Genomic DNA, 19,460 nt, shown 5'->3' with positions numbered 1-19,460 from the left:
AAAAAGAACACAGAAAATATACGACCTTTCAATTCTCTGTTACCCAACGTATCTGCTAAAGAGGAAAAAAGGTTGGTTGATGCTACTGTTAGCGATGGTTATTACAAAAAACACTGTACAAAGTTCAGTTCTTCCTCAAAAGAAGCTTCAGTTTGCCATCTGTCCAATGTTGACAATACTGTTTTTGCACAAAGGTTGAGGGCACGTTGGGTCAAGCAATTTCTGTTTTTGAAATTGATTTTTTTTATATAAATAACATCACTTTAGTAATGTTCATCAATCACTGTAATTTTCAGGCCTGTCTCGTTGATGGCTTTCTAAATATTCTGTATTTCAGAATGGCTCAAATGTAAAGCCCAGGACTGCCACATCTTTCAAGGCTGAATCCCGGTTATGCTAAGAGGCTAAGCCCCTTGTCAATATCGTTAAGTCCTTTCAAAAAGCGGCCACATATCCTGCGGAAAAGAGAGGATGTCAAAACTCAGAAGCAACTGTGTTCTTTTGAGAAATGACTGATCCCAAGCAGCCAGATCCGGACAGGAAAGAGAGAGAACAGACGATTCAAAGACAAGGGAGAGTTTCAGAATCGGGTTCACGGGACACGTATGAAAAGTCTCTTCTTTCTGTTGAGCTCAAGGTCCAGAAATGCAAATGGTTAAAGAGTTTCACTACAGAGAGGCAACAAGTGTTTCATCTATTTTTCCTCGAGCTTGTGTCTGTGGGCCGGCTGCTGCTTTTCATGCTGAAGCCTGTGATATCACTGTCCTCCCCCTCACCTCTCGCGCTCCCCTCCGTCCAGGTGTTGGACAAGTAACCGTGGGCATCAATGCCGCAAAGGTGGCGGACATCTTTACTCCGGGCCGATAGATTGGTTTGGTCCAGTGAGCCTGTGCTGTTACATTTCTTCACCAGCGGGGGCGCCAGAGAGCCTGGGGTGAGCAGTGATGTCAGTGAGAGGCTGTTCAGTGTTTCTGACAAGTGTTCACTGTTGAGGGTCTGGCGGCAGCTGTCCCCACCCGTCCCCGTGCCCACGTCCTCATCTGAGGGGTCCATGGAGTCCTGCCGGGGGCAGCCGGGGCTAGTGCTGCCGCCTCCGCAGCTGCTCTGGCTCCTTTGGTGCCCTCTGGTGGCTTGTAGGGTAAAAGTAGTACTGCGTCTCTTTAATAAAGGAGGGCCCTGGTCTCCTGTGGCCGGTCCCTGGGGGTGTAGGGGGTGAGTGGGGAGGGGGCAGAGGTGAGGCATGGGGAGATCCAGATCTCGAGGTGGGGACACGCTGAAGCTGAGCCCTTCCTCCAGAGTGGTCTGCAGGCTGCCCTCTGAACTGCCTGTGGCCAGGGAGGAGTCACTGTGGGACGGGTGCTGCACACAGAGGAGGAAGGTGGTGACAGAAAACGAAAGGAAGCAATTAGTCTCAGTAGACAAAGCATGAGTGGTGGTTTGCATCAACAGGACATATTTTACTAATTTTAGGATTAATAATCATTTAGCTAAACTTTATTTAAAATGATAATCCCGCTTTAAAGATAATCCCATCTGTGCTGCCAATGCATTCTCACTCCCAACTCGTTAAACACCAACGCTTGGTCAGTGGCTCTACACTTCAAACTATGACTCTCTAGGTACCCCTACAGTGTCAGTTTTGGATGCCCAATTACGCTTATTACATGCAATGTCCTCTGAAATATAGTTTTGTTTGCACAGGACATGTCCGGTTCCTGCAACTTTGATGCATACAGTCTCTTTTCAAAATAAACTTTAATGTAGGTTTCATTTCCAGGTTTACTTCCTTAGGTTTAGGCAACAAAAGTATGTGTTTAGGTTTAAAAAACCCATCATGGTTTGGCTCAAAATAAGTCACATGACATACTCTTGTTACCAAAATAACACTTGGTTTCACATGGGACACAAACAGTCGTCTCCTGGGTAAAAGTCCATAGTCCGTTTGACTAACCCTTTCTATGCGGACTATCTTGCCCTTTCATACCCAATGCATCTCAAATGGATGCTAAAGGGTGCACTGATACATCGGTATCTGGCACCGAAGACCACTACTCAACCATTGGTATTTGATGAGTTGGGTTAGTGTTGCACAATTTAAATGAAATACTGCATTAGTACAATTCAGTTAAATAACTTAAATCAAAGTTGTATATCAGCTTAAATCTCCATAATCACGGTATAAGTTACTTGTCTTGACAGGTGCAACAGGAGAGATGTCAATCAAACATGGTCTATCTTTGCACACACAATCTTGAGAAAAGGTCAAATCAAGCAAAAATATAAAAAAAAATACAATACCTGTGCAAGTGAACCGCTGGCATTTCACACAACTAGCGCTCAAATGTCCTTTTTTGAAGAACTGTCACGTTAAAGCAACAGTATTAATGACAAAAAGAGGAAATAGCTGCAAATACCACAAGATCCCATGTTTGCCAGCAGGTCCAACTCTTATCTTTTAGTTTCATTATACTTCTGTTCAAATTATAGTCAGAATCTGATAATGATTCGTTTCCTTAATTTGTCCAGGGACTGCACTCGTTTTGGCTCTTTCCATGCAGCCTGTCAATGCCGCCATTGTTGAAGTGTTTTTAAAAAAGCACTTTCACAGTTCAAAGTTAAACAGAGATGAGAGTTTAAATTGGAATTTGAAAAGGTGGAGGAAAAGGGCGGATTTTGAATTAAAAAGTTTGGTGAAAACAAAAATATCCCTGGTTTAAAGTTCACCCTGATTAGTGTAAGCCACTCAATGTGTCAAATAGCATTTGTTTCATTGAAAAGAGTACACTGGGGCAGCAGGGTGTTCGTCATTATTCCTAATCCCAGCACTGTTACCGCCCGCCACACTGTCAGTATACAAGACCACAGGGGAGAGGAAGAGATTAGGAAAAAGGAGAAACGGAGGGATTGGCAGAGAAAGAATCAAACGAAAGAGGACAGGAAGAGGAAGCTTTGAGAGACAGGACACCGGAGAAAGACATAAAGAGATAAAGGAAATACAAGAAAAGGGACAGAAGAGAATGTGAAGAGCGTGAGCCAAGAACAACAGTGTGCACAGAGTCGGTATCAGGCTCAGGGCTGGCCAGGCTAATTAGCTGTGTGCCGCAGAGCATTACTGTAGCAGCTGAGGATCACAGAGGCACTCAGGCACAAGCTAAACAAACCAAACAGGTAGAGGAGAGAGAAAGAAAACTCTGTCTCCATGGTTACACAGGAACAAGATCTAAAATAAGGGTCTTTCATTCCCGTTTGTTTCATGCAGAAGCCGACACAGGGGAGGTGTTAAATCCAATATGAATGACATCATGGTTTTAATTATAACTAAATAATTCATTGGGAGTTTTACACAACAGTAGGACATCAATGGAGAGTGGTAAATGTCACACAAGTTGCCAAGAGGATGTTGCAGCTCAGTTACTGCGATAAAATAATTTTAAATCAGTATTTTTGTCAATGACTAGTATCTTTATCATGTGTTACAGTATTAAGCTTCCAGATCACGGTATCTGGACTCATAAGCTCAGTCAACATTTTACCACATTCGGCAGATCCCATATGCCTGAAGTGTTTCTGATGCATGACAACTTTGGTTCATTGAACATTCTCTCAGGAATTATCTATTTCCACTGCTCCGTCATGCCACTGATGTGTAACAAAGACAAACTGATGTCAGGTCCTTTTTTTGTCTACACATCCATCCATCCATTCATCTGTCTATAATACCTGAGAGCTCAGGGGCCTGCTGTTGGCTCCGGGTGAGCGGAGGGAGGCCCAGGAGGCTGGGGAGGGCAACCTGGATGGCCCTCTGTCTCCCGGGCTAACACTGTTCCCAGGGCTGCCCGGATGAGCCGCGGCAGCTGGGTGGAAGAAGTCTGCTGGTAGGTGGAAGACGGGTGAAGACCCGCCACCGCCACCGCCTCCACTGCAGCTTCCTCCATCCCCATCTGAAAAGAGAAGGTTATAGTTTAACACATTTCTGTCAGTGCTAACATGCCTGTTTTGGTTTTAGTGTATCTTACAATGATTAGCATTTAGCTGGATTCAACTGATATTTAGGAAATTAAAAGTCTTATTATAGTTTGATCTTTTATACGGGTTTCTGAGATGGAGACTTAAGTGTTTTGTTTTTTTGGCAGGAAACATGTAATCATGTAAACAACTCCTTCATGTCCTCAGTAACACCATGTCTACCACAGTCTGATATCGTGTGCTTCTGAACAATCCCCCTGATTGACTTTGCCTTTTATCGCTCCATCTGTTTCCGTGATGACGGTCATGTTACCGAGGGCGATGAGCCATCAGCATACCATAACATGTCATTCATCAACATCTATGTGTCTGCATTCATCTAACCTCATCTATCACCGCTTTAATTGCAGCGGAAGTCAATCAACGGTGTGGCATATGAGGCATGTCCTTGTGCATCTGTTTCGGCTCCAGAGACGATCGGCAAAAGCCTCCTCTTATTTAGATGATACTATCAATGTCACGTCAAAGTCAGGGTTTAATAAAAGCGTGGTGGTTAAATACCAGTGAGGGTCATAAAGAACACTGATAAGGATAATAAGGAACGCTGATGAAAGGTAACCCTGAGAGGGATTATGTTAATATGATGGGCGATGTGAAAGATTCAATTGAACCATTTTGCTGCTGTTGGATGAAAAGCGATCTACAAAGAGCAGGTTTTACTTAAAAGTAAAACTGCTCAGATTCTAATTTACATTTTCATTATAGAAATTACATAATGGGAATCTATATAGTGGTGCAATAGCTTGAGCCACTCATGAAAAGTATCTAAAAAAAGTGTATTAAAAATTGATTCAACCTTAACAAGCTGTATTAATATAAGCATGATATTATAAAGAGTTTACGTTCTGTATTCTCACCAAATTGCATGGTGTGTCTCCCTGATTTTTTTTTACACATTGATTCTTTATATCTATCTAACTACAAAGCAGTGAATCTCTGTATGTCTGTGTGTCATTTGCATATTTTGGGAAATGTTCATCCAGCCTCATTCACACCGACGAGTTTATTGCTGGGGACCAAAGGGCAAGCAGTGTTGAATTTGCTATAATTTGGACGTGCAACGCATTCAATGTTATAAAGTTTGAATAAACAACAGTACAGCCCTTCTGCTTTGAGGGGCATTGGGGGCGGGGCTTCGAGGCTCGAGTCAAGCATGTCCTGCTAAGTGCATTTTTTCCTGACCACGATTAGCCTTAACTTGGGTGTGTTTTCCTTTGCTAAACTGTACTAATGTAGCACACTAATAATGTTACTGCCGGCAAAATACCTCCACTAATTAAATCCATGTTTTACTTCATAAACACGGTGGTTATATCAAAGTAAGCCACGAATACACCAATTTGGATACTAATATTTCCACTAAGAGTGTTACACTGGTGTTTTTGACTGCGAATAGCCATGAAACGTGTTTTCGAAGGTCAGATTTAGTCATCTGTGGGCTGTAGGCAAACACCACTGTTAGAGCCATGTGTTTGATTTGTGTTAAATGCATTATCCCGCCACGCCACTAGGTGGTTTATGTGACAGGCTGAGGCAGGCCATGGTATTTAAGGTCATGCCAGTTAGCGCAGGTGTTGCTGGTGGTGGGAAGCAAACAATATTTGCTCGGATTAAGATTTATATGGCTGCACTTATTGGAACTTTGTGTTGAAACCTATTGGAACTTATATGGAAATTATGGACACTGGTGAGAAAATGAACGTATGATGATATAAAGCATTGGTAAAGATTGGGAGTAGTTTCTGAGTACATGTCCAAACAATTCAGCCAATTAGCATCCATCCATCCATCCATCCATTTTCTAACCGCTTATCCTCTTGGGGGACGCTGTGGGGCTGGAGCCTATCCCAGCTGACATTGGGCGAGAGGCGTACACCCTGGACAGGTCACCAGACTATCACAGGGCTGACATGTAGAGACAGACAACCATTCACACCTACGGACAATTTAGAGTCACCAATTAACCTGCATGTCTTTGGACTGTGGGAGGAAGCTGGAGGATATGAGGTGAAGAGTGAAAGAGAGGCGTTATCAAGGTGGAGCTTTCAATTCTAATATCATGCTAGATACTTTAAAGCAATGGTTCCCAACTGGTTCAGTTATGGGCTCCAGATTTATCCTTAGTCTTTGGTTCAAGGTCCACGGAGTCTAATATTTTCTGCATCATAACTCATTGAGATAGTTTGCTGTCTCTGTCAAGTCACTGTACGATAGCCACTCACTCCACAGCAGGAAACTGCACTTCAGAAACACAGATCACCAGTTGGGAACCACTGGTTTAAAGAATAATAATGCATCTTATTTTAAGTGTGATATGTTGTGAGTTAAAATCTGAATCTGCAAAGTAACCACTAGCATGTCCCTGTTGGGTAAATGTAGTTGTACAATGTTTTCCTCCGTGGTAGAAGTAGAATTATACAGTGAGGAAGCAGTATACTGTTCGGTTGCATACTTTCTAGGTGCTTTGGGGGTCTTTTGTCTGTTATTTCAGGGTACAGTGGTTGAGAATGGCAGAATAATTCAGTATTTTCATATCTAAACATCATGTCGGTGGCCTTATGGGTAACCTGTGAGGGTATGATGTGTACTTCATGGTGTATGTGGAGGTTAGCAGCTCTCTCGGGTGTCATGGTGAAGACGGCAGGTGGAAAAGAGTGATGATAGTGTGCAGAATTAAATGTCTAGATAAGCTCAGGACTACTGTTAAACCTCGTGAGAAGGCCATGTTTATTGTTTTGTGGTGAAGACTGCACTAAAACCATTGCTGGGGAAAGGCACCCGAATGCCTCGCCATCCTTTCTTCTGCATAGTGGTCCCAACTGCTAGAAGCTTGTTACCAGCTAATGTTAATAAGTCAGTGTGTTCCCAATGTGTTGATGTTGAATACGAAATAATTTGACATAACTAAACACAGTATCTCAGATGCTGTGCTACCATCATGCGTACTACAGTACCTGTGCAATGTGCCGGGCTCGGCCGCTCAGACGAGGGAGGATTCAACTGAGGATGGACGCCCACCTCAAACAACTCCTGGATGCTCTCCTCACTTCCTGAGCTGGCAGGATGACGCCCCGTGTAGCCCCCCTGGATGGGCAACTCCTCCGAACTATGGGAGTCACTGCTGCCCCTCTGAGAGTATGAAACGTGATGGGAAAAAGGAAAGAAATTGAAGGTAGATGCGCAATTGAAAGAGAAGAGGACAGACAAAGAGATGCAGGGAGAATAAGCATGATATCCAGGTGCACTGATGTTCACTGGAGCAAGAAAGATATCACACTGAAGCCTTTCATTTCGCCTTGTCATAATGGAAATCTGAGTACAATTTGTTTCCAATTTCAAAAAGCTCCCTTTTCATGTCCCCTCCTTTATCCATCTATACATGCCTGATTAAAATTGGATGTGGTAAAAAGAAAGTAACAGCAGGCTTCAAAGCTTCAAATTGCTTGGCTGTTGTTGTTGGCTGTAAACTGGATCAAATGAACTGGCCTTCAATTACACAGTGATGAATCAGGCCAGGTGGAGCCACAGTGAGCTGAGAGCGAAGTGTTCATGGGAAGATGGAGATGTGAAAGACACACACTCACACACACTTATCCCAGCATGGCCATATCAAGAGCACGGAGGGAGGCAGGTGTTTTAATCAGGCAGTTAAGCATGTAAACAGTAATTAATGATGATTAGCAAGATGGAAGGGCTTTGTTGATGTGAGCTTCGACTCCCTAAAGACATGCACTTGTGTGTATGTGTGCACGATTATTACAGCTAATGTTCATTTTTATTACACATGTCAGGGTTTGATCTCACAAAAGCACCTTTAATGCACGACTGCTTTAAATAAAACTGTTTGAAGATGATGAAACATTCACAGGTTGGTATGATTTCCAGTACAGCGCAGGCTCACACACACATCTCGACAATTTCAATTGAACATCTTATCTGAGCAGTCTTGACATTAGTACGCTGCCACTGTAACAACCTTGACTCCTCTGGGAAGACTTGAGAAAACTTTGGAAACTGGCTGCAGGGATCTGCTCCCATTAAGCCACAAGCGTTAACACCGTTGTTAGGCGATGGGGCCTGGCTTCAGTGTCCAAGTTAATCCCAAGGGTGTTGGATGGATTGATTTATATAGATGCCACTTGACAGGCATCACCTACCCAAACACTGCTACAGACCAAAAACGCCCCCTCATGGCAACAGCACTGCTCAGTGGCAGCGGAGCCCCAAGGAGGACAATAGGCCGTGCCGCACCTCAAAAACTGCTCAGGAACAACCTGAGGAATGTGACAAGGCATCAACCTGGCCTCTAAATTCCCCAAATCTGAATCTGATCAAGCATCCCTGGGATGTATCAGCACTGAGGTTCTGTGTCCCCGCCTCTACAGGTCAGAGCAAAGTCGATCAACGCTGAGGCCTATGACCTGTCAAGGCATGGACATAGGACCTCTGGGGAGTGCCCTGTGGTGTCTGGCACCAGGGCATTGGTGGCGGATCTGTTGAATCCTGTAGGTGTTGAGTTGGGGTACGTCCAGTGGATGCTCAAGAAGATTGGAATCTGGGTAATTTCAAAGCCAGGTTGACACCTTGAGGTCTTAACCCTCTTGTTGTCCTCAGGTCAAGCATGGAAGGGAGGAAGGAAAGGAGGAAGGAAGGGAGTAAGGAAGGAAGGAAGGGGGATGGAAAAGAGTTAGGATGGAGAGACGAAGGAAAGAAGAAAGGAAAGAAGGATGGAGGAAAGAAGAAAGGAATAGGAAGGTAGGAGGGAGGAAAGAAAGAGGGAACGAGGGGAAGAAGGAAAGAAAAAAGAAAGAGGGAGGGAGGAAGGAAGGAAGGAAGGAAGGAAAGAAGGACGGAGGGAGGAAGGAAGGGAGTAAAGAAAGGTGAAAGAAAGGAAAGAAGGTCGGAGGAAAGAAGGAAGGGAGGAGGGAGGGAAGAAAGAGGGAAGGAGGGAAGAAGGAAGGAAAAAAGAAAGAGGGAGGAAGGAAGGAAAGAAGGAAGGAAGGAAAGAAGGACGGAGGGAGGAAGGAAGGGAGTAAAGAAAGGAGAAAGAAAGGAAAGAAGGTCGGATGAAAGAAGGAAGGGAGGAGGGAGGAAAGAAAGAGGGAAGGAGGGAAGAAGGGAGAAAAAAGAAAGAGGGAGGAAGGAAGGAAAGAAGGAAGGAAGGAAAGAAGGAACAGTCAAAACAGATCGGGTCAGTTTGACCCAGGAGGACAATACGATGGTTAAGGACCGTCTGTCTGTTTGTCCTTCGCATATCTTGAGAACCATTCATCTGATCTACTTCACACTTGGCGAGTGTAATGCGGGGAATCCAAGAACGGCCAGCATCAACTCTTTGTGCAATTACGACACATGACAAGTTCAACATATTAATAACCTTTGAATAGACAAGCAAAGAGCGTTATGACGAACATCAAAACATTGACCTTAAAACTGAAAGTTTTCTTCACTTACCTGGAGTCAACGAGCACGAGCCCATCGTCTACAGAAACAGCATCACTCTACCATTGCAACTCAAACTGTGCAAGTTTGCCTTACTAACTTGGAACACTGATAACGTTACTGTCGGAAAAATACCTCTGTTAATTAACTCCATGCTCTACTTTGTAACAGTGGTGGTTATGTCAAAGTGAGTCACAAATATGCATATTTAGTACAGTACTAGAAGCCGTAGTAGCAAGTACTTTTCAAGGGCAGAGTTAGTCATTTGGGGGCACCAGGCAAATGCCATCTTGCTTTACTTATCGTCCTTTTTCGAACTGGGAATGTTGGTATTGGCAGTGGTAGAAAAAGTGGCTTTGACTCCACTGAGGCCATAAAATGTTCTTGTGAAATTTTGCACCCAAATGTGGCACAAACTCTTTGCTAGTAGACATAACTACGTCATGGCAGGTTTATTGCGCAGGACTCAAGGAAGCGCAGTGGAGAGTGTGAAGTTGTTCCAACAGGCATGTCAACAGGCACTGCATTAGTTCCACTGAAAGTCAATAGATTATGATATTGAATTTTCACAAAGCCTGAAGTATGTGGATGTGTGTATTGTGTGTTTTTGTGTTCACACATGTTGCCATGTGTCAGCTGTATGTAAGACTAAAACTTGTGTGAAATGACAGTGAATGTATGTTTGGGTGTGTTTTTGTGTGCGTGGTTACCTGGCTGTCTCTTACCAGCAGCTGGTAGCTGCTGTGTTCGTCCAGGCTGAGGTCATCAGGCAGAGCCGGGGACGACGACTTGTCTGACAGCTGTTCTGACATCAGTGATGCCTGTTCCACCTCCGCCAGCTGGATCTGTCCCACAAACACACCGTAACCAGTCAATCTGCATCGACAGTATGATTTGTCAACAGGTAGTGATGTCACCTCATCTTGCCTCTGAATCAGAATAAGAGGAAAAGCCGTGTACAAGATGGCATCACAATAAATATATGCACACTATCAGATTTAGTAAGACAGTAATTCTCCGACTTCTTACACTGCCTACCACCTTAGAAAATATTAGGCTCTGCAAGTGCCACCACTATGATCGATGTTAAAATACAGGGATCATTTATTGTTGACTGTTGTCAGTCTCAACCATGCTGTACAAAGTAGTAGCACTAGAATTGGCACTTAAACTCTTCTCCCCCTCATCAAGTGCTGTGGAGACTTCACTGCCGCTGCTTAGTCGCTTCGAGCATTTGTGCTTGTTTGACTGTCTTCCACTTGAGTTTCAACAGGGCTACTCCAAATATTGTCCTGCTGATCTGCACCTCTCCTCCTAATAGTCTCTGTTTGGGTGTTTTTAAACTATTTATTTTACCTCCACTTACCATCACAGTTGAGCTCGTAACTAATTATGGACAAATGTGCATGCTATGTTCAAGAACATCACCACTGAGTGAACTAATATCAAAACAAAAATATTTGCACCATTGCACTATTTTAATAGCATTATATCAAGAGATTCCTCAGTGTACCACTAGAGTGAGCCCCCCTTTTCCACCAAAATTAGAATCAGAATCAGAAATAATTTATATTATCATTATATAATTAATATGAAATATAGCCTAATTAATTACATATATTTTTATAATTGCAAGCTAATATTTATATACAACAAAAAACTATATTAACTCCAGCTTAATAATTTGCCAGAAAAAAAATAGTGAAGTTGGTAAAAAATAAGAAAAATAAGACACTATCAGGAGCAACTACAGGCTGTATCCACAGTCAGCACAGTCTTACTTACTATTTAGCACGTGTACGCTAGGGTTGGGTCTTTTTTTTTGAGACCGACCGGACCGCATACTCGGGCGGAACGTAGGCGGAGCGGACGCCGCGGAGGTCCGCCCTGTAAAAGTGGACGTCCGCAAGCCCTGTGCGCGCAAAGCACTACCGCGGGGACTTCGCTCCGCGCACCAGTGTCACGGAGTCTGCTCCGCTTATAGTACGCCTGAGTATGTGAGCACCTGTGTCTGCCTCTTCGCCAAGCGCACAGCGAGCAGAAGAGAGAGGGCGGTGGGGCGGGGACTGAGCTAGGGGATGCGAGTGCGCATGCGCCGAGGCCTCTACTGTAGCCCGGAGTTTGTTTAATAGTGACAGGGAATTGATAATGGCGGACAATTTAGTCTCGACGAAATCAAAGAATGCGCCACTATGGCAACACTTTGGCTTTGAGCCAGACGAAGGAGGCAACCCTTGTTTGCACTGATTGAGTAAGCTGCAAAATGTATTTGTAAGGAATAAAAGAAACAACTCGTTACTGTCACTCTGTTGTCCTAAGGTCGTTTTTTTATTTTAAATGAGTCAATTGCGCCCCCAAGTGGTGAAAATCCGGTATTACCGACTTGATGCGTTTTTTTTTGTTTTTTTTTTACAAAAACCGGACCCTTTTTTTTTCTCATACCGACCCAACCCTAGTGTACGCAGGGTTTTTTAAACACAGGAAAACCTGCTAAAAATAGGCTATACACCTGTTTCCTGCTGTCAGTAGACTAGAGCCACGTACACGGCTCTGCACAGGTCCAGTTTTCAAGATCCACCCTGACCCGACCCGGCGACGTGCAAACCCGCACCCGAACCGCAAACCCACGCATCAGGCCAATTAGTATCACAACCCAGTCCTACCCATTGAAACACGACTTGCAGCCCGACCCGTAACCCGGATTTAAAGTAATCATTTTGGGTCATATTGGCTGAATATTGAACAGCATATCGCTACAGTTAAGGTGCCAGTGAGTAAACAACAACCTGAATGAAACAGCTCTCACAATAAAAACCTGACTTGAGCTCCATCATCAACCCTCTGTGTTCTTCTCCCAAGCACTCATTTGTTACGTTTAATGCTTTTAAACTTTTAATCTATGTAAAGGAACTTTACATGTGTAATAATAGACTTAGGCTACTTTCTGTCCAGAGCGACGTTCAGCAGTTACGAGCGTCATGTGTTTTTAGAATCCATCAAGGAGAGAAGTAATCCATCAGGGAAACACTTCAGAAACATTATAAAGTTATAGTTGTATGTTTTATCCACTTATTTCTCAAATACCTAAATAATTATTTACTGTTTTGGAAGCGGCGCTTGTTAGACGGTGGCAGCCATGTTGATTCTGTTGTCCAATCACAAATTGTGTTATTAGACGGTGAAACGTGTGTAAACAGCTGAACCAATGACGGTTGCGAAATAGCGGCGGCGATCCTCAGAGAGTAAATAATGACCAAGATAGTTATCTGTAGTTTACCGAACTAATGACTGATGTGTTTATCTAAAACCCGCGATCCGACCCGCATGTTATTTTTTCCACCCAGATCTGAATCCGGGAAAAAATGTTTTTTTAAAAACCACCCGCAAATCAGCTGTTTTTGCGGGTATCTGACCCAGTGCAGGACTCTGCTCTGCAGCAGAGAGTATGCCTTTCTGTGTATTTTTTACTGGTGGGCTATGTTCAGCGTCAGTCGGCCAGAAAACAGATAGTAAACAGTAGAAAGCAGTATGGAGGCCTGTGAAAATGTTGCAGAGATTGCTCCTTTTTATTTATCTCTTACCTACGCACTCTATTTCAAACTCAGTGCAGACTAATTTGAATTACTGTTTGAGTGCTGCTTGGGCAAAGGCAGATGGTATTTTGTGGTGGTGCGTCATTGCATCGTTAGGAGGTGCGTTCACCCAGGTGTTGTGTTTCCATCAATGCCAAGTGTTACCGGAGCCGATAAATACCCTAGAGACATTTCACCTGGGGATGAATGTCATTTTAACCTTTCCCATTGCAGTAAAAAGCCAGATGTTAGCAGATGTTAGCAGGTTTTTTTGTGCAGTGGGAAACAGTGTAGTAAGCAACATAAGCAGCTTTGATCAATCAAACACTGGTGTAAGAGAGAAAAAAGACATTTATGTTGCCACATGTCAAATGCAGCACCAAAATTTAAATGATTGATGGTATGAAAATGTCATGTATGTAAAATAAATACTTATTGAAAGCATAGATTCAACAAAAATCTTTAACTCAAAGTCTATAGTGGATGGAGGGTGGTTTGAAGATAAATTCAAAGATTGCCAACATTTTTCACCTCGCTGTGGGGAGAGAGCATCAAATAAACATGAGATACAGCTTTAATTTTGAGGGCTGAGGGAAAAGGAACAGAAAAGAAAAGACAAGAAAGGAGAGGGGGTAAGAGGGGAATAAAGATGAATACACTGCATAAGAAAGAGAGGCCACGTTACATTATATTATTTTCATTCCAGCCAACCTCCATTCATGTCAATACCTTTTATTTGTGGAGAGAGATCAGTAAATATCCTTCCATAGAGGTCCCGGGCAAAGTAGTCATTATATGATTGTTGATAGTAATTTAATGCCAGAGGCGCAAGAGCTACCCAGTTAGGTCATACTTCTTCACATACGTCCTAATATCTAAAAACAATTGACAGTAAACTGCTGTGACTCATACACACACACACACACACACACACACACACAGCTACAGATTGAAGTATGTAATCTGCACATATAAAAGGTTGAAATCATGGACTCACCTTTCCTCTGAGCTAAAATTGGTTTTAGTTCTAATGTGTGACTGATGGTCTCACATGACGGTGTGCGTCATGAGTGAGTGCACGTGGTGAGCAACCCGTTTTAGAGTGTAAATCATTTGAAATGTATGATTGCACCTTAGAGATAGACATCGCATGATTGTACAAGGCAGAGAAAATGTCTGAACCTTCTTACCAGCTCCTGAAATTAATACAGTGCGAATTCTTGACAGCTAAGCCCTCCAATATTGGATTTAGCTAGTTTCTTTCTTTTTTAAATACAATCTGGGTATTAACTGTATCTGATTTACTTTGAATGTAAATGAAAAAGTGAGAATCAGAATGATCAGGTTTAGATAACTTTGAGGGATAAAAACGTTATTTCGTCAGCGAGTCCTCAGCATCTTTCACTCAGTACTGTCAGGATCCAGACGTTTGTGGTGGAAGGCGGTGCACATATTGCATAGTGTGTTGAAGGACGAGGACATTGTGCACAGCAATGTTTTTTTTTTTCCAATTTGCTCAAAACGCACACAGCAGTGCTACAGCTGTGAAAATACTATTACAGTATTGTACAGTGTCTTGATTGCAATGCAATGGCAATCTGCATATCTATTACAAAGACAACACAGTCACCTTCCTCTCACCTTGCTGCGCTCTTAATGGGAAAAACAGTTTTAAAGGTCCAGTGTGTAGGATTTCAGGGGAAACAGTGGCAGAAATTGAATATAATAAGTGTATTTTCTTTGGTGTATAATCAACTGAAAATAATTGTTGTTTTCATTAACTTAGAATGAGACATTTCTATGTACATAGGGACCGGGTCCTGATCTCTGGACGCCATGTTGCTCTGCCATGTTTTTACAGCAGCCCAGAATGGACAAACCAAACACTGGCTATAAATAAAGCCAGTCACATTTTCACATTGGCCACCAAAGTTAGTAGCCCCGCCCCAACTAGCAGGGTTGGAAAAACACCAGATTTTGTAACGTGAAACTGCTTTATTCAGTGTTTTTACCACTAATTCGACTCCAGGTTAAACCTCCTGAATGTCTGGGTCAGAAATAAGGTAAGCACACATTAAGTTGTCAGAGAAAATAGGTGAGCACACAGATACAGGTGCTGGGCAAGTGGGCTGTCTGTGAAGTGCAGAACACACATTTGTAACGTGAACCTGCTTTATTCTAAGGCCCCGACTAAGAATTTTCCTAGTCAATCAGTAGTTGTCATTTGGGGCCGTTAGTCGACTAGTTGCCCGCATGTTTACAATATTAATTTAATTATATATTTTGGGTGGGCAACACAATGGTTTGAGTTGAAGGTGTGAGAAAGAATAGTATCAGTAACATTGTTAACACTGTGCTACATTACAGAGAAATACAAAACTGTACTAATGAACCTTCATTAATATAGGCCTATATTTTATCTACAAGTGCACGTCACACACTGAGCGAGCCGCCTGTTACTGACGCTGTGGGCTAATGGGCATGTAGCTACTTCCATGTTTCAGATGATACGTCATGTTTGTAGTCGACCAATGAAGATGAGTTTACATATCACCTTGGGTTCGTCCTTCACCTTCTCAAAATGATCCCACACTTTGGATTTCCTGCCCGACATGTTATTAACTAGCCTGTGGAATAACCGCAGGTACCAGCCCTGGAAATTAACCTGACTCCTGTCTGACTGCTGAGCGTGGACACTTCCTGTGTCTGTCCTTTCAAAATAAATTCCCATGGTCCAGTCATATAGGTTTTGAGTTATTTTAGCAGCCCCTAATAGAGTTTCATGTTTATGTGTATTTTTCTTTTTTTTTTCTGTGATTAAGCAACCAATGAAATCTTGCCCACTAATGATCTTTTTGGTTGATGAACATTTGGTCAACTATTTGGGGGGCAACCCTACTTTATTCAATACTTTATTCAAACTTCACTTGGTCCATTTGTCTTGTGAGGAGAAAGGAGACCTTTGTGGATAATTTGACTCACCTCTTCAACAATGAACACTAAAGGAATTCTAACCAGGAGAAGTTTCAGCTGATTGCAGTCTGTACCCTCACCACTAGATGCCACTAAATCCCCCAAAATCTTACAGACAGGACCTTTAAGGGATATGTCACATATCGTACATCTGGACAGGGTATTATCTCAATATTAGGCATTATGGATTGCACGGGACTTCATTTTGAAATCATAACAAGTGATAGAATGATAACTTGTAAAAAAATGTTTCTGAATTTTCATTATAGTGGAGCTGAAATGAACACAACAGGAGTCTCATGTTGCTCAGAGCACATTTCATCAAAGCCGCTCAATATTTTCAGCTGTTTTTCTGACACTCTGACCCCAGAACAACAATGAATACGTTGGTATGTAACAGGTTAAATATATACAGGAAATTCCACAGCTCTAGAGCATGTGTAGGAGTATTCACAGCTCTTGTTAAATATGTGTTGCGTCTTTTGAGTACCCTGGCTTTCTGTCTGGGGATAGTTAGAAACATGTATAAATAAACTGAATTTTCTGGAGGACTAAACAACCTGGGGAAAAGGAAGGTGATGGGGATTCAGTGAGGTGTTTGATCTTATACAGACTTGGGGATTTACAGATGCATTTGCGGGATTAACGCTCACATTCTCTGCCTCCATGTAGTGTGTAGACCTCCACACATTAATGAGATTTAATCATATAAGCATTTTCCTTCTATTTACTCACTTTGCATACCGTGGTTAATGTGATGTATTGCCACATATATTTATAGAACATGTTTCTTGCTCCCTTTCTATGTATTTCACACAGCAGTGTTTGTATTTTTGTTGGTTTCTGCAGACATGGTTTGTGTGAAAAATCAAACTGCTTTGAACCTGAACTGCATGAAATGATTGAGCCTGAGTTCATTTTTTGTTTACTGTATTTTGTGTGAATTCTGAAGTGCAGAACCTTCTCACTGGGGCAGCACCCTATACAAGTACAGTACAGGCCAAAAGTTTGGACACACCTTCTCATTCAATGCATTTTCTTTATTTTCATGACTATTTACATTGTAGATTCTCACTGAAGGCATCAAAACTATGAACGAACACATGTGGAGTTATGTACTTAACAAAAAAAGGTGAAATAACTGAAAACATGTTTTATATTCTAGTTTCTTCAAAATAGCCACCCTTTGCTCTGATTACTGCTTTGCACACTCTTGGCATTCTCTCCATGAGCTTCAAGAGGTAGTCACCTGAAACGGTTTCCACTTCACAGGTGTGCCTTATCAGGGTTAATTAGTGGAATTTCTTGCTTTATCAATGGGGTTGGGACCATCAGTTGTGTTGTGCAGAAGTCAGGTTAATACACAGCCGACAGCCCTATTGGACAACTGTTAAAATTCATATTATGGCAAGAACCAATCAGCTAACTAAAGAAAAACGAGTGGCCATCATTACTTTAAGAAATGAAGGTCAGTCAGTCCGGAAAATTGCAAAAGCTTTAAATGTGTCCCCAAGTGGAGTCGCAAAAACCATCAAGCGCTACAACGAAACTGGCACACATGAGGACCAACCCAGGAAAGGAAGACCAAGAGTCACCTCTGCTTCTGAGGATAAGTTCATCCGAGTCACCAGCCTCAGAAATGGCAAGTTAACAGCAGCTCAGATCAGAGACCAGATGAATGCCACACAGAGTTCTAGCAGCAGACCCATCTCTAGAACAACTGTTAAGAGGAGACTGCGCCAATCAGGCCTTCATGGTCAAATAGCTGCTAGGAAACCACTGCTAAGGAGAGGCAACAAGCAGAAGAGATTTGTTTGGGCCAAGAAACACAAGGAATGGACATTAGACCAGTGGAAATCTGTGCTTTGGTCTGATGAGTCCAAATTTGAGATCTTTGGTTCCAACCGCCGTGTCTTTGTGAGACGCAGAAAAGGTGAACGGATGGATTCCACATGCCTGGTTCCCACTGTGAAGCATGGAGGAGGAGGTGTGATGGTGTGGGGGTGTTTTGCTGGTGACACTGTTGGGGATTTATTCAAAATTAAAGGCACACTGAACCAGCATGGCTACCACAGCATCCTGCAGCGACATGCCATCCCATCCGGTTTGCGTTTAGTTGGACGATCATTTATTTTTCAACAGGACAATGACCCCAAACACACCTCCAGGCTGCGTAAGGGCTATTTGACCAAGAAGGAGAGTGATGGAGTGCTGCGGCAGATGACCTGGCCTCCACAGTCACCAGACCTGAACCCAATCGAGATGGTTTGGGGTGAGCTGGACCTCAGAGTGAAGGCAAAGGGGCCAACAAGTGCTAAACACCTCTGGGAACTCCTTCAAGACTGTTGGAAAACCATTTCAGGTGACTACCTCTTGAAGCTCATGGAGAGAATGCCAAGAGTGTGCAAAGCAGTAATCAGAGCAAAGGGTGGCTATTTTGAAGAAACTAGAATATAAAACATGTTTTCAGTTATTTCACCTTTTTTTGTTAAGTACATAACTCCACATGTGTTCATTCATAGTTTTGATGCCTTCAGTGAGAATCTACAATGTAAATAGTCATGAAAATAAAGAAAACGCATTGAATGAGAAGGTGTGTCCAAACTTTTGGCCTGTACTGTACATCAGACAGGTTCTCACAAGTCTTTAAAAGTTTGTAAATTTGAGGGAAAAAATCAAGACCTTCAGAGTTTTTGAAAATAGACATAAATAGACAAAGGTCATTGGAAGTGCATGAAAGTATGTATTTTGTGCGAGAATATAAATTTAAAGTCTTTTTTTATTTTCTTCTAATTAATGTGAATAAATAGGCTCCATTCTGCTGTCTACATGTGTGACTACCTCAGTTGCGGAAACGTCAAGTGCATGCATTAGTGATGGAAGTCGAATGATGCAAGTTAAACAGCGGGAAGCAAGGGAAAAGCTAACATTAAATGAACCACCAGCCACGCCTGGAAAATGTAAATTCCAGTACTCATGGCTCATCCAAGACATTTACAAAGACGGACTTGCTAAAGATAAGCAGACCATCCATATGGCCTGATGCAGAGCCTGCGGCAAATCAACAAAACTTCACGCCATGGGCAAAGCAGCTTGGATGAGCCATGCTGCTGGAGCATCACACAGGAAAGCACTCCCCAATTTAACTGTAATTAACCTTGATTCGTGTCACAACTATGCCATGATGGGTCCTTGAATTTGAGGGAATTGGGAACTGGAAAGACTTTGAAAAAATCTTGAATGTGATGTTAAGGAGGGTGTGGGAACCCTGATTAGAGCACTCTTGTCTTTCATTCAGTAATTTTTTCCATAACCGCTTATCCTGTTGGGGGTCGTGGGGGGCTGGAGCCTATCCCAGCTGACATTGGGCGAGAGGCAGGGTTCACCCTGGACAGGCCGCCAGACTATCACAGGGCTGACACATAGAGACAGACAACCATTCACACT

At 42.8% G+C, this 19,460-nt stretch overlaps 1 protein-coding gene across 1 annotated transcript in view; it reads right to left on the bottom strand.

Moving 5' to 3' along the window:
- Window positions 1-563: 563 nt before the first annotated feature.
- Window positions 564-19,460, bottom strand: part of LOC117255300 (voltage-dependent T-type calcium channel subunit alpha-1I-like) — a 386,243-nt gene continuing 367,346 nt past the window's right edge. Inside the window, exons 35-38 of the mRNA XM_078166400.1 lie at window positions 10,179-10,313; window positions 6,981-7,155; window positions 3,721-3,941; window positions 564-1,359 (exon numbers count right to left, since the gene is read on the bottom strand). Of these exons, the coding sequence (XP_078022526.1) occupies window positions 691-1,359; window positions 3,721-3,941; window positions 6,981-7,155; window positions 10,179-10,313 (1,200 nt within the window). The 3' untranslated portion in view covers window positions 564-690. The remainder of the gene's footprint in view (window positions 1,360-3,720; window positions 3,942-6,980; window positions 7,156-10,178; window positions 10,314-19,460) is intronic.

The sequence above is a fragment of the Epinephelus lanceolatus genome, chromosome 3 (genome assembly GCF_041903045.1).
Source record: "Epinephelus lanceolatus isolate andai-2023 chromosome 3, ASM4190304v1, whole genome shotgun sequence".
NCBI classification, from domain to species: domain Eukaryota; kingdom Metazoa; phylum Chordata; class Actinopteri; order Perciformes; family Serranidae; genus Epinephelus; species Epinephelus lanceolatus.
This window is presented reverse-complemented; position numbering and strand designations above follow the sequence as displayed.